The 24,970-nt window shown below is 40.1% G+C and overlaps 1 protein-coding gene across 1 annotated transcript in view; it reads left to right on the plus strand.

Moving 5' to 3' along the window:
* The first annotated feature begins 5,937 nt into the window (after positions 1 to 5,937).
* The window catches only part of tnfrsf21 (tumor necrosis factor receptor superfamily, member 21), a 58,318-nt gene continuing 39,285 nt past the window's right edge, over positions 5,938 to 24,970 (plus strand). Inside the window, exons 1-2 of the mRNA XM_044376931.1 lie at positions 5,938 to 6,311; positions 20,804 to 21,521. Of these exons, the coding sequence (XP_044232866.1) occupies positions 6,285 to 6,311; positions 20,804 to 21,521 (745 nt within the window). The 5' untranslated portion in view covers positions 5,938 to 6,284. The remainder of the gene's footprint in view (positions 6,312 to 20,803; positions 21,522 to 24,970) is intronic.

Consider the following 24,970-nt stretch of genomic DNA (forward strand, 5'->3'; position numbering starts at 1 on the left):
TCTTCATAAACGTTGGCCCTTAAGAAAGGAGACAGGACAGGATCCCCTGGAGTCTAGATGCAGCTGGTGGTGGAATTAGCCAGCTGATGGTTGTTGGACCTTTAGTTGGGTCTCTCTGGACAACGTGGAGGAAATGGTGGTGAGGGGGAGGAGGTGGGTTGTGCAATAGTAGGTCTGAAAAGCAGAACTCAAAATTGCAACAATATTTAAAGAGCAGCCTTGTCCGATTGGCTAGAAGAATGCGGATAGAAAGATCCTTGGTCAGGTATGTTTATGTCAGAATTGAGAATGAAGCAATATTCACCCATGATATCTGAGGGCAGATTGTGATGATAAAGATCTTCCTTATTGAATTTATGCCAAAGCTTCATTAGATGCATGTATGCTTAGAAGATCTGAGCATGTGTGTGTGCAAGCCACCTACACCTCTCCACTAGCTGCCACATACAGGACAATAACATTCACTTATATACATAGTATACCACACTGCTTGTTTTTTTTTTTATTTTAATGATGTCCCTGTCTCCCTCCTCTGCTTCTTGTATTTCCAGATTAAATTATGCTTCCATCAACAGCTCATTAGTTAAACATAATTTCTAGAAAATTGGACAAAGTCCTGTATCATTAAGAATAACATTGCTCATGTCCAGTGGTGCTTTGGGAGACTTTGAATATGTATTCAGGTGAGACTAAAGTGGCTTTATGGTGTTTTATAGAAACCATTGCCTCAGTAGGTTCATCTGGAGACCTCACTTCTTTAGTGATTATCAGGTTACCCTCCATGTCTCTATCAGAATCTCAGAATCAGTAGATCCAAATCTTTGAAGGTGTGAACAGTGCTTCAGTTTTGGTTGAATTATTCTCCATCTGTCCGGTGCACACACAATTATTCATTTGTTATTATTATTTTGTATTCATTTCAACAAATTAACATAGAAATTATAACAAATGTGTGTTGGAAAACAGATCCACATCAAAAACAGCCTCACGCAGTCCACGATGAAGCTTTTAATGTCAATATGAACTTCAAATACAACATATTTATGGTCTCAAAGATTTCATATTTTGACCACAATAAGCTATTTGAGCTGCATTTATTGAATGAAAAGTGTTATAAATCAATACTTGATTGACTGATGAGCAGCAGAGACAATATGTGGGACAGTTAATGTGGGACAACCATATGACTGTGAGATCTTGTTTTCAGAGTGATGAGGATTTGTCATCATTTCTGTATTTGCATCATTTAATCTGTCATCCATCACTATCAACTCATCTCCGCTTGGAAAAAGAGATATCAGTGATTAATCATACTAATTTGTTTCAATAGACAAGACATAATCAATAAGGTTAAACACACTAATGTACTTCTTGAGTGTGGGTAAACAAGTGTGTGTGTGGACACCACTAAAGCATATTTGATCAACACAATAGTCATAAAAAGACATGCATGGAAGCACACTTTCGTTCCTCATGCAGTGTGTTTCTCTCTCTTTTTTTTATGTACACACACTCTCGCAGACCAACTCTCTCTACCCCATAATAGCTTGCTTGTACTTCAGTTCTATATAAGGCATCTTCACCTAGTAACTGCAGTCTGAGGATATGTGTGGCCCTGCAGCCACTGAGGCAGTCTGACCCACTGAACGTCAGCTCTGCTCTGCAGCATGAGTGAGCAGCAGTGTCGCTCAGGACATATGTGCAATGTATCCTCAGCATCGTGCTCCCCGGAGTCTTTCTGTTTATTTCTCTTGCCGTTTCTCAGTCATACCCTTCTAATATCCTGCAGGATTGCCTTAATTCTTTACATCTTGTGGATTTCCGTCATCTTACTGAGTCACTGACCCACTTTAGACTCAGTTCTTCCCCCAGCAGCAGAAGCAAAGTGGCACATTTCATCCCTTTATCCCCCCCCTCCCTCCCTCCCTTGCTCCATGTCCACTCACTTCCGGTCCACGTGCAGGGCAGATGGTGCTCTACTCTTTTATCGGCTGCTGCTATTTGCAGTAACGCCTGAGGCTATGAGCACGCCAGCTTGTGTATTTGCTGACTGTTTACTAACGGCCTGACTGGCGGGCCAAAATACTGCACGCGTTATGTCTGGATATCTCGACAGCAGGATGGTAACTGGATTGATGGCAGTCTGACTGCTCGGAACAGATGACTGAGTGGCTGGCTCAAGCCTCAATGTTTGCTCCACTGACACATATGGGCCAGTGGCGGTCCCACAGTTGGTGTCTGATACCACGAAGAAAGATTAGTCCAATAGAAATGTGCACCAGTCACATGTATCTGTAATCGTGTAGTGGATTGCTGCTCAAGACTGCAAACACCTCAGTTCCCATGATTCTTTTCCAACAAGTCCTTATACTCATGTACATGGCAAAATGGGTCCATAAAACTGTCCCAAAGTGAATCAGTGTTTTCCAATCTGCTAGCTGAATGATTGGGCTGAATGATGTTACTCATTGCTTCTGCCTTCATAGAGAAGAAAATCATTATTGTGTTACCACAAGAGGTCATTTGTTAGGAAAACATTAACAAAAAGTGCATGGAGCTTTTAAACAAAAGCTGCACTAAGTAATATTTTTATTTTAACAATGGAAAAATGTGTAATGTGAAAGTGGTCATTCATGGTGATGAAACCACAGAGAATTATCATTCAACTCTGCAGTTTTAGTGTCTTTCAGTTCATTGTTTTGCTGTGATGGCCTTCATCGGGGTTGGTGTAAACCAAACAGAGCTAAAAGGAAAGAAAATGTTGGTCTTAATTTGACCTCAAATGAATGCTAAGGTTGCTCCATGTCTGCTGAATGTTAAATGGGGACTGTTTGCTAACACGATAGCCATATCAACTTTATAAGGTGATAATTTGTTAATATTTGTCTTGTTGCACTACCCACAAGTGGCCAAAGGAGTCTACTAATGCAGGTTTAAGAGTAAAACAGCCTGAACTACTTCATGGTAAGCTGAAAATGAATAGCAGTGTAAAATGTCCTTTGTCAATTTAAATGGAATCAAATCCATTTTCATTATTAAACTGATGACAGTACCTCACATGACATTACAGTAGGTTAAAGGGCAGCTCACAGCATCTGCGCTGCACATCAAATCAGCAAAAATAATGACCTATTTCCCCCATAAATAAAGGCTTGCAAGCCATTTGAAGACTTCAAATTTGGAGTACAGGGTCCAAAAAGCTGTTAAATTATTCAGAACTTGTGCTGCATTGCTAAGCTCTTTCTATAAACAGCAATATCCACAAAGAATGCCGTTTGGGAGAAACTGAGAGACAGTCTGGTGTAGTGGAATGGCCTGGTGTGGTGATGGTCGAAACATCATCACTAAAACACAAGGGGGGTCTGATTCCAGTGTGTGGGCACCTTTATGAATTGTCACAGATTTTTGTGTTTTTTTACAGTAACTATGCCACTGAGATTTTGTGGATGTCAACATGACTGTTCTAGCAAATATTACTAAGCACATGAGACTTTCATCAAATCTGATCTGTATGACGTCAGGACATACAAGACATTTGGACAGTTGAGATCATAAAGATATTTGTGATCCACACATTTGTGAATCAGAAGATTACACTGGATGAAACTGTGTCCTGTAAGAGGCATAGAAGAGCAATAAAGGCATTCAGAAACATCTTTCAAATAAGAGTGTTTCTCAAAGTTGATGGTTTTATTTTTGCGGACGACTCGCTCACTTCTGATTTTCAAATGTAATCACTGGTGCAAAGGTGTGGATGATTACATGAGAAGCATAAACGTGAACTTGTATAGGCCTATTCCATCAAACTTACAGTCAGAGTTTCATTTGCACAAGTTAAAATCAAACTTAGGACATGATAAATGTTTCTTAAAGATCACCTAAGACATGTATTAAGACATAAGGTATGAAAATACTCCGCTTGCAACAAAAATGTGTGTCTGATATCTTTTTTTCCACAAAAAAGTATAATTACCATGTTAAAATTTTCTTGTACTCCTTCTCTCTCATTATAAATTCCAGAATCTATGAATATGCAAATATATTTAATCTCAGAGGTTTAACTGTTGGACACAGGATGCCTCCTACTTCACTGTAAAGTCCACTCTTAGTCTATGTGCACTGGAGGCTTCAGGTTAGAGTAAGTTGCACACTGGATCAGGATTGGAATCACCAGTTCTATCACAAACCCCTTAAAATCACATTTTTGATGAGCACAGAAAAACTTTCTCTCTTTAGTAGATCAATGTGAAAACAGCCTTCTGGTGTCAAACTCTGCACTTACATCATTCTGTACAGCGAAGCTCAAACATTCAGCTGTAGGAACAAGAAGAAAAACATATTTTTGAGTGGACGAGGAAATGAATGTGATACTTGAGAATATTATATGTCACTCATTGAAGGGCAGGTTCACAATTTTTCAAGTGTATCTTAAAACAATAGTCGGGTGTCCATATGGACAGTGAAAGACGTTCATTCCTCCTGTTCATATTGACTATTAAAAGATCCACTTCAAATGCTTTCACTTGCTTTCAGTGTAAGTACTGGGGGTCAAAATCCACAGTGTGTCCACACTAATTTTGTACAAAAAAGCATTTCAAAGTTGATGTGAAGCTTATATGAGGCTCCAGCAGTCTGAGTTAGTCATATCAAGTGGATATCTGCCACATTTACAGTCTTTTTAGCATCAAATTCTCTCTTTGTGTTTCCTCAGACAGTGTTTCCCTGTTGACCTGCGGTGGAAGTAAAGTAACAAAAAGAGCAACCTTGGCACTAAAAAGACTGTAACGTTGAAAGATATTTACTTGATTTGACTCATTTGGATGACTGAAGCTTCGTATTAGCCTCAGATAAACTTTTAAATACATTTTTGCACAGAAGGAGGACTTTAGAATTTGGCCACAATCACTTACATTGTAAGTGCATTATGAAGGGATCTTCTAATAGTCAGTATGAACAGAAAGAATGAATACAGCAAGAAAAACATATTTCAATGTTCATTTGGGTTTCTGACTGTTGTTTTAAAGGGGCAGTATGTAGGATTTCGTGGCATCTAGTGGTGATGTTGCAACCAACTGAATACCCCTCCCCTCACCCTCCCCTTCCAAGCATGTAGGAGAAGCTATGGTGGCCCTCTCTAGAGCCAGTGTTTGGTTTGTCCATTCTGGGCTACTGTAGAAACATGGTGGTGCAACATAGCGGCCTCCAAGGAAGAGGACCCACTCCCCATGTAAATATAAACGCCTCATTTTAAGGTAACAAAAACACAACGATTCTTATTGTCAGGTGATTATACAGTAATTAAAACATTCTTATGAATATTATATGCTATTTCTAACCAGTTTGTTCTGTTAGATGCCACTAAATTCTACACACTGTACCTTTAAGACACACTTGAAAAACTGTCCTCTAAGGTATCTTACTTTGCATTCTGTCAGTTTTGTTGCATCTGTCAACCACTCTGGTGTTGTTATTGTTGTGATGTGTTGTACTGCACTTTTTGGTTTTGTAATAAAATATATATAAAGCGTACTGGAGAGGGGAAAAGTCCCCAAGGACAGCTTCTTCTTTAAAATAATATTCACTTGCTCCATAAAACTGAAATAAAAATTTCATTTTTTGTTTTTATTGAACATGTAATTATATCCAAATGAGACATGTTTCCATAAATGAGTCATAAAATCTTAAAATAAAACTTGACACATGGACGCGACATTATTGGTGTTAACCTGGTTCACCTGCTGGACGCATGACCTCCCCCCCCCCCCCCCCACCTCCCTCTCGCTAGACACATTCCCCCCCGGCTCTGAAGAGAGGTTCAGGGTTCAACACACGTGCATGGCTCTTATGGGGGCTGCGATTGGCTGAGGCGTGTCTGTAGCTCCCGCCCCTCCCTCCCTACGTCATCACGGCGGTGTCTGTGGGGCTCTGCAGCGCGGACAGAGAGCCGCACTGCACACTGAATAATCCTGGACGGGGCGAGGCGGCGATCCCAGTGTGGCCCTCATCCATCATCGCTATGGGAATTACCACAGCGTTCTTTCTGAACCAAGCCCTCATCCCGTACTATCTGAAACCGGTCCACCTGGAGACACAGACTATAAAACACTGCAGTTGAGACTGTCGCTGCACCACAGAGCCCAGCTCAGCTTCTCTCCTCCAGCAAGCAGAGGAGGATGATGAGGATGAGACACATCTAGAGATGAGAAGTGTTTCTCTTGCTGACAACTTGGACAAGGACGTTCGCTCGACTCTCATCTAAGTCTGTGTTTTTCTAGATCGGGACGATGCCCGTCATGTGTGTGTCCGCAGTGGTGAGTACATTACACTTCATTCACCTCCGCCTGTGCTTGTTTTTATTCTTTATTCTAAGGACTCCACCAGCAGGTTCTCCATTTAAAGGAGCAGTACCTGTTTTTTTTAAAGCTCCACCAGTTCGTCCCAGACTAAACTTTCACGTCAAGTAGCCACATTTTCTGACTTAAATAAATTCCAGAAAGATTTTTTTTTTTTTTTTGTTATTTTAAAAATCATCTCATCATTGTGTCATTCCCTCCTCTGTGGGTGAACAACACAAAAGAGTCTCCAGTGGAAGGATGGAAAAAGAAAGGACACTCAGCAGTCTATTGTTTACCCCGTTGCACTTGTGTCAACCAAACAACTGGGAATGTCAGTTGAGTCTTATCTGTTGACTGTCTGTCACAGCAAAGACAAGGGTTGATACCACAGAGCTAGGGAAAACAAAAACAAGTACACAAAGAGGAAGAATACAATTTAATAAAAACTTGGTTTATTTAGCAAAACTAGATGAGATTGTCATCTAAAATGTGGCTGCTAATGTACCTATATTAGACAGACCATATTATTGTTATTATCATATATTAAGTATGGATGGATGTTTTTATGCCTGTAATCATGATGTCAGACTGTTGTCCCTTTGTTATGACAGTGATGTGTTGAATACAGTTTGACCAGTAGCTGCTAGACCTGAAGGTCTCATCATTCTCTCTGTGAGTCAGAGCAGGCTTCAACACAAAGACTTTGCCTTTGTCTCCTCACAAAGCAGGAAGGCTGTCTGTCTGTTGGGTTGATGAGGATTGGATCTGAAATTCATGGTTGGAGTTTGGAATGTTTTAGGTTTAAGATGCAATGATGGTAAAATTGGACTTTGAGGCAACTGTTTTTATTTTTTGTCTTTTCAAATGAAGAAATGGATGTCAACTCATTGTCGAACTGTTGCTGTTGTATCAATACAATAGGGGTTTGATTACAATTAGGGCTGCAACTAGTGATTCATTTCATTACTGATTAATCATTTTGTCTATAAAATGTCAATAAATAGTCAAAAGATCAGTTTATCATGAATGACAAAGAGAAGCTTCAATCTTCACATTTGAGAGGCTAAAATCAGCAAATGTTTGGATTTTTGCTTAAAAATGACTAAAATGATTATTTGATTATCAAAGTAGTTGCTAATTAATTTCCTGTCAATCGACTAATCAATTGATGGACTAACTGTTGTAGCTATACTATCCAAGAAAACAGTAAAAAATGTCCGTCACAGTTTCCTAAAGGTGAGTTAAAGTTTTAGGAAGTACGGGCGTCCTGGGAGGACTGTCTTATAGAGTTCTGCTACCTGACCCAAACACAAAGGGTCCCAACAATAGAGCTGCAACGATTAGTCGATTAATCGATTAGCCAATACATAGAAAATTGATCTACAACTTGTTTGATAATCACTCGATAGTTTTTAGTTGTTTTTTAAAGAAAAAAAGTCATAATTCTCTGGTTCCAGCTTCTCAAATGAATACAATATAATATGAATGAATATTTTCTTGTTTGTTTCTTTGACAATAGTAAACTGAATATTGTTGGAATGTTGACTGTTGGCTTGGACAAAACAAGATGTTTAAGGACAACCCCCTGGGCTTTGTAATCAACATTTTTCATCATTTTCTGACATTTTATGGACCAAACAACTAATCGATTAATCAAGAAAATAATCAACAAATGAATTGATAATGAAAATAGTAATTAGTTGCAGCCCTACCCAACAAAGTATCAGCTTTCAGGTCTAGTTGGGGCTGTGTTGTTGTGTAAAGCCTTGGGCCTTTTTGGTTCAGGTTTGTGTTTCAAATGGAATATATAAAGATTCTCTCTCTCTGACTTTACCAATCACCTGAGTCTGTGTGTCATGTTGCAGGTAAGATACACAACGCCCTATGGCAAGAGTAACAGAAACAGAATGTAGCTAGCCTGGCAAGAGCTTACAGTCAACAAAAAGCCTTAGGTCTCAGACTGGGTAGGGTCCAAAAATGGGAAGTATCGGTCGGGTTCGTCTGGGTCTTAAAGACATGGGTACAGGCTGGGTCCAGGGCTCAGTTTTAGGCAAGTGCAGAAGACCACAGTACTTTTGAGCATGAACTATTAATCATGCACTGCACCCTTCTTGTTTTCCAGTTCTCAATTGTAAAAAAAACAGATGCTAATATCCCTGGTTTTCCTTCCCCAGTATTTAGCTATATCTGAAAACACATTTAATACACTTGGTTTCCAATGCAAAATAAAAAATACTGAAAGCTGGCTCTTAAAAGCTGCCACTTTCAATTCAGCACATTCAGTGCACCAGGACATGAAAGTGAAACTTGAGTAACATCTCTTTAAAAATCATTGTCTGCCCCGTATTTAATCTTTTAGTTCATTTGTCTGGTTAATACAGTTTAAATGACATAACACCACCTGTCACAATATAATACCACTAAAGGATGACGCTAAGTTAGCTGTGCAATTTTTTCTGTATAATAACCATTACCGTGCTTGAAACCCACTTTAAACATTCAACTAGTCCAACTGCACGATATATGCACATACAATATTCATAACTCCTATCACTTTACAAATGCACAACAAAGACAATCTGTTGAAGAAGAGACTAATGTTGGCAGGCAACAAGCTTATATTTTCACAAAGGGTGAGCTGAGTTCCTCTTGGTGTTCCCCGTTTCAGTCATTAGCAGTAAACTCAAAACATCTACACAAATAATCATCGCTGCCTGTTGTCAGCAATAAATTCAGCGCCACTGACTCCAAACAGAGTCTCTTTCTCTGAGCTGAAATGAGCTGCGGCCGCAGTGCAGGATGACACAAGGACGCACAGCAACAGGTGCTGCCTAGTGTGTGTGTGTGTGTGTGTGTGTGTGTGTTGGAGGAGGGGTGCCGTGTGTGTTTTTGTGAGTATTTGTCTGCCAATGTGTGCTTGTCTATGAATATTTGTATGTGTGTGTGTGTGTGTGTGTGTGTGTGTGTGTGTGTTGGTGCTGGGCCATACTTTAATTGGATAGTAATTACAGCTTAATGTTCTCGGCCACACACACACACCCAAATATTTGTATGCATACACCTCATTATGTAACTCACGTGTTCTCAGACACACACAAACACATATACACACACCATCCTAAACAGTAGCTTGATTGTTTTCTGTCATGACCCGCCATGGACAGTAAATGGAGTCATTCCTGAAAGCCTGACTATAAAATCTCTAAAACATTTGCAATAATGCGCTGTCTGACTTCTGTCTGTCCTCAGTATAAACAACAGTGTGCTTTCTGCTCTGTGGTAAAGTTTGTTGCTGCTAAGCATTAATCACAAGTCTTGTCACAGGATGAGACTGTAGCCAGTACATGTAGCTGTACAGGGAAGCCTTCAAGTCATATGTCTTGCAGACAGGCAGCTCTTACGTCATGTTGACAGTATGTGTATATGTGACAGTATGCTGTATGTGTTGGCATGCAGCCTGTTTCTACACGTGCATCTTTACTGCTTAATTTAGGATGTAGTCAGGAAATGTAAAGACACTCAAAGGTGCTGCTCCTGCCTGTTGTTGTGTAGTCTTACATGTTAGATAATGTATGCTACAAGCTAAAGTTTTACACATAGCATAAAAGTGTTGTATATAGTATTATAAAGTCAATTACTACATTCATTTTGTGATATATATACAGTGTAGTAGGGGTCAACATGAGGGGGTGGTTAAAATGTATTCCAGTGTAAAACACTTCCAGTAAACTCTTTAGTAAAGTCAAAGAAAAAATGTTAGAGGAAAGGCTTTATGGGAAATGTGGTTTTATTTTACAGACAAACAACATCACTAACAGTACCCAAGTGGCAACCTCCCTAGGTGAAAGCTGAAGCATTTAAGTGTTACTCCAGTCTAGCATTGCGCTTCCATAAAGTTAGGTATTTCCAAGTGACAGATTAAAAATAGAATGGTCAACATTGAAGCAGCTGAGGCTGAGATATCCTGACTTTTAGTTCCCAAAACACAGGATCCTACATTTCCCATAATGCAACCTGATAATGTTTTGTTCTCAGAGATTCCCTGCCTGGTAAATTCCGACATCTTTCAAACTCCTTGTGTCCAATTTTAAATGCAAATGCTTTGTTATAAATGTTATAAACTTGTAGTCCCCAAACTGAGATAACCCTGATGACATCACTATGACATCATCAGGTTTATAATTTCAGACATGACAAAGCTCCTCCTGAGACCCAAAAAGACATGAAAAAACTTTTTTCACAATCTGAGTCAGTACTCCCCATGACAAACACATTGACTTGGCCCTTTAATCTGCAGTTCCTCTAATGGCCACTAGATGCTAGTTTAAAGAAAATACCACCTGTGTTGACGTCAATAGGAGAACCCCCAACTTCTCTCTCTAAATACAGCACATTTGCTACAAATTAGGAGCTTACTAGCTTACTAGCTTTCTACCAATGTGAATGTTAATGCTGGTTTTAAAATTGACTTAATTTGATAAGTAAGATTCTAAGAACAGAGAATTTAGACATCAAGGCTTAAAGAGGGGAACATTTGGAGGAACGTTGGCTTGGTGTCACATTCAGTCCTGTTGGTTGCCGCTCTTCATCCCATCTCAGCTCCACCCAGGCTCCACTCTCACTGTTGAAATTTGAATATTGTGGTTGCAGCACTTGAAAAAGATGGTGCACAAACTAAATCCAGGCTTGATAACACCTTACAACTGTTTTTGTACAATTTACAATAATTCTACAATCATAAGACATTGGCTGCCTACTGTAATTCTATGAAGATATGGCATCAATAATGCATTGATGTTTAAAAATGCTCCAGGCAACACACACACACAAAACAGAAAGAGGAAAGACAGACTATTGGCGCATATTGTACGTGCGATTAAGAGTAAACACACCCATATAAATACTCCCTCATTCACTGCTCCATTAATACACTGTCTTCACCCCTCGTTGACTCTTATACTAGTCAAAACACACATCTGAGGAATCGTGCGTGCGGTCACAGCACCGCATCACATGCCAAAAATGTGCAGACAACTGATGGTTCACACTCACAGACCAAAGAAAAAAAAAAGAGGGAAGTGAAAAGAGGTTCAGGTTTAGCCGTCTTGTCACCTAAAAAAAGATTTGACCTATCAGTTTTACTTCCGCTTCAATGCCTGCAAGCAAATTGGGTGCTAGGCGTGTCTCTAGACGGGTTTGTAGCTGCTGCTGGAGGTAGAATTACAGGGTGTTCTGCTCAGCCAGCCAGCCAGGCGGGGAGTCACGAAGTCAGGGGGTTGAGGTGTTTTTTTTTTCACTGAGTGACTGCGTGTGCATGCGTGTGTGTGTGTGTGTTGTGGGTGGCTGTGCTCGACAGGAACCTGCTCTGCAGTGGTGCAGTGGTGCTACTCTGTTGCCTATATGATGTAAACAAGAGTTGCCTGACCAACGACCACACCCTCAGATCTCTTCCTTCACCCTCTGCTCTGTCCTCTACTCTGTCAGTGAGTCACAGCGGCATCAGTCCCCTGTGATCCCCTCCACAGTTTCCACTAACAGATTAAACCCCAGCATACAGCAAAATTCCTCAGGATTGGGTTGCATAAACGATATGGAAATACATCTCTTAGTTTGTCCAAAGTCCTCACTAAATTTACAGTAACTACTAGTTTCAAACTAGAGATTTAGGACTATCTTTGTAAAGATATAAGTAATGTGTAATCACTTACAAGCAGCGTGAAATCCTTAGTGGTCAAGACTCCTCTGGATGCTTTGTTGTTGGAAGCTTGATTCATTTTCAAAGGGAAGTTTGGGTGAAACTTGCCTTCAAGTTCTGCACAGATTTGCCAAAAAACTAACAAGAAAAAGCAATGCAGGTGGTACAGTAAGTTATCACTTTCTGTAGATAAGTATCAGTGGAGGAGAAGATCAATGTTGTAATTTCTGGTATCCTGCTTTTGTGTGTTCCTTGCATCCAAGATTACAGATATACAAGCCAAAAGAAAGTGCTGCTCGGCACAAACTCGTAAAATTGTTGGAGAATGTCATGAATAAGCTATCTACTCACTAGCATTGATGCACCCACAGTGGCAAACAAGAAGTGGTGCACATGTGTTGCACTATTTGTTTGTTTCCAGTGGGACTTTATGGTAAGCCTTCATTCAGACCAGCAATAGTATTGTGTCCGGCTTAAATTTTGTGAGGTAACGTGATCCAGCAATGCACCGTGTTGTCAATGCACCCAATCAAATATGTGCGATTGCACATTCCTGGCAGGTCAATTTGTTACAACCACTGCATATGTCTTTTGTTTACCTCTGGATTGTAAAGACAAAGTATAAAGTGATTGTCACCTTGATAGATTTGGAAAATCATTCTGCATACTATTGCTTTAGTGACTGATCAGCCTTCAGGCTCAGACTCATAAATCTGTCATCCTTCCTTGATTTCATTACATTTTTTTTTACCAGTACTTGTAGAAACATGTTGGTGGCACTGCTACTTTCATTCTGAACTCTTTAACCTACCTGCCAAAAACAGACACGACTTTGTTTTATTAATAGATATATATATATATATGTTAATGTATGTTTCAGATTAATTGAATATCTATTCAGAGGGAAATAATCAACTAAGTTACAATACCAGTTAAAGGACAAGTACACAATTTTTCAAGTCTGTCTTAAAACAACAGTCAGGTGCCAAAATGAACATTGAAACATGTTTTCTTGCTGTAATCATTCCTCCTGTTCATATTGACCATTAGAAGATCCCTTCATAAAGCAACGTAACAATGTAAGTGATGGGGACAAAAATCCACAGTCCTCCTTCTGTGCAAAAATGTATTTAAACATTTATCTGAAGCTAATATGAAGCTTCCATCAAGTCGATATCTTTCAACGTTACAGTCTTTTTAGTGCCAAGGTTGCTCTTTTTGTTACTATACTTCCATCGCAGCTCAACAGGGAAACACTGTCTGAGGAAACACAAAGAGAGAATTTGATGCTAAAAAGACTGTAAATGTGGCAGATATCCATTTGACTGCTGAAGCCTCATATAAGCTTCACATCAACTTTTAAATGCATTTTTGCATTTGTGATGTGGATTTTGGACTTACATTGAAAGCACATTTGAAGGGGGTCTTTTAATAGCCAGTATGAACAGGAGGAATGATTACAGTAAGGAAAACCTCTTTCAGTGTACCTATGGACACCTGACTGTTGTTTTAAGACACACTTGAAAAATTGTGAACCTATCCTTTAATCTGCTGCCATAACATCCCAATAAGTCATGACCTTGTGATAGTATGTGCAATACCAGGACTCTAAAACTGAAGCAGCTAAATGGAATCCAGTCATCAGTCATTTTATTATTTACACCTGTACTTTTGCTACTGTGACAAAATGTCTGGAAATCATGACTGGGAAGATTTCTACAAACTTCCCGTTTTTTCAGAGACTCATCACTGATAAGTAGGAAGAAGTGAAACATGTGTCGGGTTGGTACCATATGACTGTCCACACCTTCTCGAGGTTGATAGCAGAGTGACAAAGACTGCAGTGTACAGGGAGCTGGATATACTAAACTAGAAATGAACAGATACAGAACAGTAGCACAGTGCTTGTTCCTGTCTGATTGGCTGAGGGGCCTTTGCACCAGGCAGATGATGTAGTTTATGGGCAGTGCGGCAAGACATAGAAATAAGTTGGCAAAATACATGGAAAAGCTGGCAGCACTAAGACTTAAATTGATTCTTGCATCGCTGAGCTGCAGAGGTACCCATGAGGAGGCTCCAGCCAGTGTCTGTCTTCTGTGTGTGTGCATGTGTGTATGTGTGCGAGCAGGAATGTACTGACAAAGTGCCAGCATTGCACTTTGTTTCCTCTTCTCCTTTTTATGTCTTTGTTTTATTTTCTTAATGGCGAACAGGAAATGCAGTGATTGGGAGGGAGGGACGCTCACAGACACAACCACAGAGAGACACACACACACACACTCACCGAATGCGAGCCTCTATTTTTCTGCTATTAGCTTACTGCACTCCTTCCTTCCTTGACATGTTGAATAACAGCCGGCACAGTAATTATCCTCATTGGCTTAAAATCGTAGCTGTAGACAGAGTCAGGTCATCTGAGGTTGGTCTACTCCCTGAGGAGCTTTATCACAAGCTTTTATCCAGGAGGCAACATACACAGTGATATCAGCTTGGTGAATTAGTGTGTGTTGCCTGACTTCCAAGTACTCTCTTTCCATTGGTTGTTTTGCCTTCCACTGGCTTCACATATCATAATGGTCATTGACCTACGAAATAGTGCAGGGTAAACAAATGCAGACTCAGTTACAGCATTTTATTTACTGTAAAATATTTTCAGAATGACATAAATCATTATGGTATGTAATCATAAGTCATAGTTACAGTATATATGTGTAACATTAATTTAGATAAGGTACTGTGAAGAAACTGGTAGCTCACCTGCTGACATTAAAACATGAGTCATGCTGGTCAACATGTAACTTAAATATGTGTCCAGCTCAAACATTAAAGGAGTAGTTTGACATTTTTAGAATTATGCTTACGCGCTTTCTTGCAGAGTGAGTAGATAAATACGAAGCTAGAGCCAACAGCTGGTTAGCTTAGCTTAGCATATAAACTGGAAGCAGCTGGAAACAGCTAGCCTGGCTCTGTCCAAAGGTTAAAGAAAAGCATCTGTAAAACTCATTAATTAAAACATGTTATCTTGTTTTTTTAACCCATACAAAAATTTGTCAGGAATAAAGTTTTTATATTTTAGTTTTATCCATGCTGCAACATTCGAATTTCTCAGGAAAAAGCCAAAGCACCTGGGACCAGAATCAATTAATAGTTGTGGTTTAGATACTAAATCGAAAATCAATCAAAATGAGTGTTTGATTTCGACCTTTGAAATCAAAAGCAGGATCGGTAGTTCTCCCAGTATTTTTTTGCCTGGATTCCTGGATCAATAACTCATAAGCGAAACGTTGCTAAAACACAAATGACACGTCTTTCCTACCGTTGTAAGGTAGACAGCAAACTGCAACCTTATTTCCACCAAAATGAGCTGTCCTCCGAGCTGGACAAATAACATCGGTCTCTATGTACAGCTGGCTGTGAGCCGAGAGCACAGGGACCGTCTAGAACAGTGGTTCTCAAAGTGGGGTCTGGGAACCCCCAAGGGTTCTTGAGGGGGTTGCAGAAGGGTCCTTAGCAAAAAGGGGAATAATTTATTTTCACTATAATCCCATCCAACAACGCAATGACACTTTTAACATCATCAAACAAAGAGAGATGTCCTCCCCTTTCATGGTGATCATGACATGCAGTCACAGAGCCCAGAAGCCCCGCCCCGCTGCTGCAGAGCGGAGTGGCTCGCTGACCTCTTGTTTATTCCAAGATTATTAATATTTAACATGTTATGTGTCCAAATTGCACCAAATTTGACACTGCACTCCCTTGTGTCCCCAGTAATGCAACTGCCAAGTGTAAAGTAGATCAGATGAACGGTTCTCGAGATAAACGAAGGACAAACTTACATCCATCCATACAGACAGGCAGACAGACAGAGATTCCTTGCTTTATATAGAGAGATAATAAAGTGACTGTGCATGTAATTGCTTATGCAAAAACATGGATTTGAGTGTTAAACTATTCTTTGAAGTGAAACTGATATTTGAATTGCTTTGGTTATCAACCATTGCGATTTAATCTCTGTCGCTTTACAACATTCAGTATTTGAGAAGAGCCAGCATGCTGTGAAGTTTGTATTTCATGTCATTTCAACGTGACTCATTTAGTTGAGCAAGCAACCACAGACCTCAGCACTTATACACCACTGTTCTCCGTAAAACCGTGATTACTTTACCACACAGTGTCACAGAGTAACCGAGGGAGATTAATACAATTTAAATGTGTTTTTTGTTAATTACAATTTTGGCCAGATAAGTACACAAATCAAAAAAAACACCAAGGATATATTGTGTTGAGTACATAGCAAAAATGTAATTTAACATCTGTTTTAAATATATGGTCTATGTAGTGTGATGTAGTATGTAAAGGTTAATTCTATAAGTGTAATAATTTCTGCTTATGTGGGTGAAGGCAGCCTCTGCAATAATACACTGCAGAAAACCCTGACATGTTAATATTACATACAAATATGTTGGCAGACACAAATGGCAATTTCACAAACTTGCAGATGCAGACGCATATTCCAGGCTTTAGAAAGAGCCACAGAGGAATTCTGCAATTTTCGATCACAGTGTTTACCTACAAAGATGAGTTATGAAGCTCATTTCTCTTGGTATTTTTTAATGAGTCTGCTCCTCCAGACAAAACAAAATCTGCACCATGGGTATCAGCATGAAACGCTTATGCGCCCTGCACTAAACCATCAGAAAGTTCCTGTTTAATACCAGCATGCCTTTCCTTCCACAGCCTCACATTAAATAGTGAGTGATACACCTCAATTATGGTTATGGTAAAGGGCAGGGCATGCTGTTTCAATAATAAAATTCAACAAACAAGCAGAAAGAGCCATGGGGGGACCATCCATTGTCCTGTAACAAGCAGAATGTTCCCATTTACTGCTGCATGCACACCCTACCAGTGTTTGACTTTGAACGTGGATGTGAATGAATGCATTGATGTTACTGACGCAACTGAGTTATGAGCAGCATGTCGAGAACATGCTCTGATGTTTATGGATGAGGTTCTGGGAAGGAACACAAAGAGCCAAATTGGTGGTGTGGTGAAAGGGCACTGGAACACTGAAAGAATGGACAGCATTCTCCTTAGCACCAATCATAAAATGATTTTGTCTTCCTTTGAACATTTATTTAAGAGTTTGTGGGGAAACTTTTTTTGTATCCCACAATTTCCCTTGAAAAACCTCACTGACCCCAATGTCCTCAGCAATAGAATTTATTCAAACCACTTAGGTGTCCAAAGGACTAAAAAACATCAAAACACAATTCATGATTTATGTATGTGTGGTGTGTTTATGGACCTTGACTCCCTCCACTCCCTTAAGAAACTACTGGTATTACACTGGCATGACTCTAAACTGATGCTTTTTGTTTAGTGGAAGATTTCGATCAGCCCTCATGGATGACAAACATTCACATGCGTCATCAGCAAAATTCTCCCCTCAGTGCATCACTTCAAACCCCACCAGCCCTGTTTGTTCTGCATACACACACACACACACACACACACACACATGCACACATGCACACACACAAGCTGCTAGTCTCCATTCACATTTGTCTGAGTACACACACTCTGCGGGGAAGAACACACTTAAACACACATTTTTGCACGCATATCCGAATTTAGTCTGACCTGTCTCTATCTCTGTCTGTGTTTGTCTCTGTTGTTTCCGTCACCGTGTCCTCATCTTTCACATTTCTCTCTCGTACTTCATGCCGCTTTTTATTCCTGTTGTGACACAATAGTTGGTGATCCTACATGAAATCACAGGTCACACTTTGTTTTTTTCTCCAGCCATAACTGATATTTTCTGACTCAAGTTTCTGATATACTTTAGTTACAGATTCACAAACTGTGATACACATAGATTAGGAAAAATACAATGCAAATCAAGCTTAATTTAACCTATAAAGTTAAAGCCACTATGCACAGTAATAGAAAGTTTTTTACTTTGGCGCCCCACAGTGCAGTGTTTCCCACAGAATTAGATTTGGTGGTAGCTGACTGGGGGGGTCAGCTACCATCAAATTATTAATGTAATAATTAATTATTAAAAGATGAATTACTAGTGCAGTGCCCATTCAAAACATCTCTCTTCAGAACGGACCGATTGCTTATTATTTCTTGAGAACCACATATATATGAATCAATTGACAAATAATAAGGAATTAATCAACGGAATAGTGTCAGAGAAACACTGATTTTCAATGTGAAACTGCTTTATTCAATGTTTTTACCTGTTTTAATCACCGGGTCTGTTCGTTTTGGAGAGAAGGAGACCTCTGCGGATGATTCGGCTCCCAGTAAAAACATTCCGAACGATGAACACGGGCGTAATCCTAACCCGAAGAAGCTGGTTGTTTAACAATGAAGACAACAACTCCCATGATCCCATGCTACTTCACAACGTCATCACACTCTGTCGTTTGTCATTGTTTTGATCGAGAGACCCCCTAGTGGCTGAAATTACATATTGTGCGTTTAAATCCATACAGAAACTTCACCGGTGAGATGATGGCTTCACATGTACTGAGCTGCTGCTACTAACTTACCATCAACACACACACACACACACACACATATATACAAACACACACAGGCTAACATGCTAACAGGCGCAGAAAGCTGTCTAGAGTTGGACTTGTTCAGTTTTTGCACACTTTGTCCTTTTTTTTCCAACTCTTGGCTGCATGCCCTGCATTTTTGCTAGTAACCTATTTGAAGAGTTGGGCCTCCGAGAATGTGTTATGAACATACAGTAGATAGACTTACTTATCAGAGTAAACTCGAATGCACCAGTTTTGGACAGATTTGTGCAGATGTGTTTGATTCGGCCAGCCATCTTTTCTGTGGGGAAAAGCTTGGAAAAGCTAACTACCATATAGATTTTTACTGGCGGACTACAAACCAACATTAAAGGTGCATACTGCCACCCACTGGAGTGTGTAACATCATGCTATTCACAGCCTGGTCCGTTGTCATGTGTTTGTGAGAGAGAACGAGAGCGCTGCTCCAAAAATAGAACATCAATATGTGGCAGGCAATGTTTATATTGTGGCTCCGCACAAATAATAAGTGGTAGACAGACAGCAACTTCAACTCACTGAATATTGTGTCAGTATCTTCATAAACTGGAATGCCATGTTGCCAGCTATTTTCAGTTGAAAGTAGCTTAAGCCTGCTCAAAAGTTGCTAGATGACATCATCTGTGACATCATGACGTCACCACATATATACAAGGTTTTTAAAAATTAAAGTAAAGAAAAACTGGGAAAAAAAGACTATGTTAAGTTAATGAATACGTTCACTGTTGTACACTCTGTGTGAAAAATCTGAATGAAATACTTAAGACAAGTTAAATCATTCAGAATAAAAAGAAAGGAGAAGGAGTTCCCTGGTCAAACAACCTGGTACACACATTCCTTAAAGTAGTTGGAAAAAAAACAGGAGGAACAGAATAATTAGTGCCCTGTTGACAATGAGGTTGTCATAGTAACTAGTAAACTAGCCCTATAGCATTATTGGAGACAGTCTTCTACCCATCGGACTGCCTGATGTTATTGCTTTGACATGACTCAGTTTGTGTGTGTGTGTGTGTGTGTGTGTGTGTGTGTGTGTGTGTGTGTGTGTGTATAAACATAGACATGTGTGCTTTATTCCCCTAAACCCTGTGAGTTGTCGGCTTCCCAGCAGAGGTGATACGGAAGCCTGGAAAAATAAATAAAGGAGAGCCCAAGTCATTTGTCTCTGATAAATTCTCAGCTGTGGTTGTAAAGTGAATGCACACCATCGGACACTTTAAGAGGGACAAGATGAGTCAGCAGAGTGAGTAAATAAAATGAGGTTAGATTTAATGAGTTTCTTGATTTTGATCCTAAACAGCAGCATGAGGTATAATGAAAATCAGTCCTTTCAGAATCCATGTAACCTGACATCGGCACAGTCATGTCTACCACCCTGCCCCCCAGTGTTTCATAAGAAATGAGTCGCTGGTCAGGAGGCAGTTGTGAATTTCATGACTTCCTGCTTTGGTTTTGTTGGTCTAAATTTGTGACCTAATAAGTGTACGACCTGACATCAAAGATACTTTCAGGCAAACAGAGTGAACAGTAGTCACACTTAGGACAGCATGAGCCCCTGTCTGTTGTTGTGTCCAGCCAGCTGTCCATCTGTCTGTCCATTCATGCATCCACCCATCTGTTCAGCCCTCTTCAATCAGTGGTATTTTAACTGCAGTTAAAGATGTGGATATTTATGGTCTCCAGATGAGGATTCCTCCAGATTTTGGTCACTCCTTGAATGTTCCTCCACTGCCACCCTTTGGCTAAAATTCCTTTTTTCATCTTGATGTGGTTTTAAGAGGATTATGACCATTAACTCTACTCTAATGCCACCATTAGACCATCATATCAACCTTTTACACAAGTTAACTGATATTTTAATTCAATTTCCCAAGAGGATAAACCCTTGTGACTTTGGTCATCTTCTGGCCTTTGGGCATCGTAACATGACACCCTCCAAGCATTCATGCCCAGTCATTCAGGCGGACCATTTGGAAATATGCAATATTGCAATTTTGTGATGTTTTTTTGTTGTTGTTGTTGTTTTTTTTGCTACTCCAGGACTAGCATTTTAGGGTGTATGAAGTTATAAGCGGTTTCTAATAGGGCTTCTGTCTTGTTGCATAAAAATATTGTCAATATGTTTAAGTACTGTTGCCGTTATTGTGTTTTTTTTGACTCCCACACTCTCTTCTCCTCAGCTCTTATGGACAGTGGTGGTTGACATCTCAGCCCGGGTTCTGACCACAACTAGCCCAGCTGACCAGCCCTTCCTCTCTCCCCGCCACTATCAGCACACCGATCCAGACTCGGGCACCCAGCTGGTCTGCGACAAGTGCCCGGCAGGCACCTATGTGTCCGTCCACTGCTCCCTATCAGCCGTGAGGGAGTGCAGCCCCTGCCCTGAAGGTACCTTCACACGGGGCGAGAACGGGGTCCAGCAATGCCACCGTTGTCGGGCTCCGTGTCCTGCAGGCTTCATCGAGAAAGTACCCTGCACTGCCACCCAGGACCGTGTCTGCACGTGTCCCCCCAGCAGCTTCTTATCGGGGGATGGTGGCAACGAGTGTAAGCCCTACTCACTGTGTCCTCCAGGGAAGAGGGTGAAAAAGCGGGGCAGCGTAAAAGAGGATGTGCTCTGTAAGCCGTGCAGCAGGGGGACTTTCTCAGATGTGGAGTCGAGTGCCGAAAAGTGCCGAACCCACACAGACTGCCAAGCTCAGGGGCTGGTGTTGCTCGCACCAGGGACAAGAGAGACAGATAATGTCTGTGGCCCACCTTCTACAGCTCCCTCCTCTTCTTCATCATCACCTGTTTTCACAACCACCCCACTGGGGCCTGCTCGGGCTGTGCTTGCACAGGAACCAGTGATTTCTTCATCCTCTCCATCATCATTACTGGCGGAACTTGCACACAAAGGTGAGAGTAGGGACCCTGTTTCTTCATTGCTATTCCTCATGTTGATGATTTTGTCATTTTATGATGATTTGTATTTATTCTTAGGCCTAGGTGAACAAGAGTTAGCCAGCGTATGTATATACTTTCTCCATTGATTTTTAAACTTAAAGAAATAGCTTAACATTTTGGGAATCAGACTTTCTTTCTTTTTTCCTGTGAATTATATAAGAAGATCAAAACCATCATGTCTATGCATCAAATATGGAGCTGGAGCCAGTAAGCAATTAACAGAGCTTAACAAAAGACTGGGAACTGGGGGGAGTTCAAAAATATGTCTACCAACACCTCTAATGCCAACTAATTAACACATATATTGTTACAGAGAAGTAAAACCAATCATTTGTGGGAGTTCCGTGCTGTTACTATTTCTTGATGAACAGATGTTTATCAATCTGCCCAGTACAATAGATGATAGACAATCAATAGATGCTTAATATGGAACTTATTGTTAAATTATTATTGTACTGTATTATTGAACTGTTGTTTTCACATTTCATGTTTGTGTGCTGATTGAACAAATAGGATACAACATATAAATTTGGTGAGTTTTAGAGATGTTAGTAGAAGCATTTTTTTAGCTGTTTGCCCCTATCTCCAGTCTTTATGCTAAGCTAGGCTAACTGCCTCCCTGTTCCAGCTCTATTCATAAAATTATTAATACTTTTTAAAGAGCAGTAATTTGTTCTGACTTATGGATTTATATCCTATCCTTCATAAAAAAGAGTGAATAAAAGATTCTGTAAATTTATTTGGTTAATTTGGTTGAAATGATTTTTCTTTCCTACACTACAGTATGGAACTGTTGCTTTGTGTCATTCAGTTCATTGAATTCATTTAATGCCAAAGATTTTTTCATATGATATGTATATATTTTATCATGTTCAGATGATTATGTGGTGGGCATTTAGCAGAGGCAGTATCATTACATCAATGACACGTCCTCTCGTTTGGGATTTCCTAAAGGGAAGGATATTCGTAGGCATGGTAACAAACTGATGGCAGCTCCCTACGTCAGGAATGCTACTATTTGTGGTCAGGAGGAGTTATGGGTATTTCTGTCTCACTACTTACACCTCATTTCTTCCTTCTTCCTCCCTTCTGTCCTCAGTTTGATGATGTGTTGGATCAGGGAACATGACAAATCATTTCATCTTTTGTTTTCTTCTTTGCCCTTCTCTCTCCTTGTCATCTCTCGTCAGTCAGTCGGTCTTTCTCAGAATCAACCATCCATAGCCAGTATACCCCTCCTCCCCTCACAGACCCCCACACCTATAATACTGTCACTGCTGTTTGTGTTGGCATGGGATCGATGACTCCTCAGCCAGTTTATTTCACTCCGTCTGTGCTGTAAGAGGGAAAGTAGGAGAGGGCGGGTGGGGGTGTTACATACTGATGGCCGTTATTTTTCACCTGCCTTTTACTGTCAATGGAGAAGAGGGGAGACAACCTTGTTCTGGGAGGAACAGGAGTGTAGAATGAGCTGTAGCATGTATACAAAGGTATCTTAACACAACAGTAACAGCAGTTATAAAAGCCAACCTATATTCACTACATTTTACTTTATATAATTAACTAGATGTAGCGAGGCTTTTGAAGTTACATCACAAATCATCACCTAGCAACCTCGCAAGTTCAGCAAAGAATTTGCTGTGAATATTTAACTATATATCAACTTGTCCAAGACAAAGAGATACCAGTACCTGCAAAGCAATGAACTTTATTGGGCCGGACACAGCACCATGCCAGTAAATACACATCATGGCAGAAAATGGAGAAACTAGTGTTGTTATTGGCAGTGACAGAAACAAAGAAATGTGCATATAAAAAAATCATCGAATGGGTGGTGGCACACTTTATTATTCACAACTACTGAGAAATGTTGATTAGCCAGTCAGGTTGCAATGCAAGTTTGTTCAAAACAGAGCAAGCTCAGAGAAACTGCCAAGTTTCATAGAATGTATCAACAACTCCAGGACAGTATCAGGCTTTAGCGTTTGTTTGTTTTTTCCAATTGGAAGGAACTTTAGGTATTATTTACCAGCTTATGCTCTTTCTGATCTTAACCTTGTAAATATCTAGGTCTATCTAGATATCTAGATAAAGACGCTTAACATGGCATTTCAATAGTATGAATCTATAGTTGTATTTAGACTGCAACATATTACATGTAGAATCACACATATTTGCGAACACTTTTCCTCAAGAGGACCACTGTGGTTACATCACTTAAAAATTTTCTGTACCATTCTAAAAAGTTGGCTGCGTATGTTAAACACGTTCTTGCTGCCAGTCAAAACATGAGCCTAAATTTGGGGATTAGACCTGCACCTGTGTACCTATCTGCTAACAAGAGGATTAGAAAGATTAACACATATCCAGGTGACAATCCTAAAAACACTTAGCCATCCATTTATGATCTAATGTCATTATACAACTCCAATCCCATTAGCGGCACTACATTGGCACAGAGTGAGCAGCAGGGAGGTGTTAGTGGCCACATCGATGATCAATAGAGGTTAACGACGCACTAATATCGACTCACCATTAGAGTTTGTTCACATGTCTGAAAAACATTGTCCCTGCTGCTGTTTTTGTCAAAAGACACATGCAACCCTAACTATTCTTTTTCCATTTTAAGAGGTTACAGAGAGTTTTTGGGCTGAATCGTTAGTCCACTTGATCACTCCCAATTTCTTCCCTTTTTTTCAAATTATTCCTCCAACTAAAGCCTGAGTCTTATTAGATTTTCCCTCACTTAAGCTTGATCAAGGAGCAGACTGTGGGGTGAGTAATTCAGAGTTCATCTGCTGTGAGATTACGAGGTGGAGCAGGGCGCTGGAGCACATGGAAGGAGTACAAAAAGATTGTGTTTTGTTTGTAGTTAAGGGAAGTTTTTACTGATGATTACCCTTTGAGCAATGAAAAGATAGTCACCCAAAATCAGATGAGTCCCCAAGAGATAAGGCACTCCAGCCCTCAGTCACTTTTTAAATATATCTGTTCAAACGGCAAGTCACAGGCTCCTCTGCCTTGGTACGAATGTCTTCATTGTATTACGACACCATTTATACAACCTTTGAGAACACTCCGACTGATACATCAGCTGATTTTAGCTAGCAATGAAAGTCTAATGCTCACTTTGAATCAGAAAATCTCAATAAAAATTCTTCTCCTGTGTGGTACCCTGGTACCTAACCTAATATGCTCTGTCTCTCTCTGTCTCATTCTTATCATAGAAATAAAAGCTCTCATTTGTCATGCACTTAAGTCTTTATGCAAAACTTGTGCCTCTGAAACCTTGTGCCTCTTGTGTCAGGTGGAATTTGAAGCTTAGCGCTGCAGCACTTATTCTCAATGGCTTCTCCTTGAGCTACAGTGGCTTGAATTCAACCTCATTTTTATGTCACTTT

This window comes from Thunnus albacares, chromosome 16 (assembly GCF_914725855.1).
Source record: "Thunnus albacares chromosome 16, fThuAlb1.1, whole genome shotgun sequence".
Taxonomy (NCBI): domain Eukaryota; kingdom Metazoa; phylum Chordata; class Actinopteri; order Scombriformes; family Scombridae; genus Thunnus; species Thunnus albacares.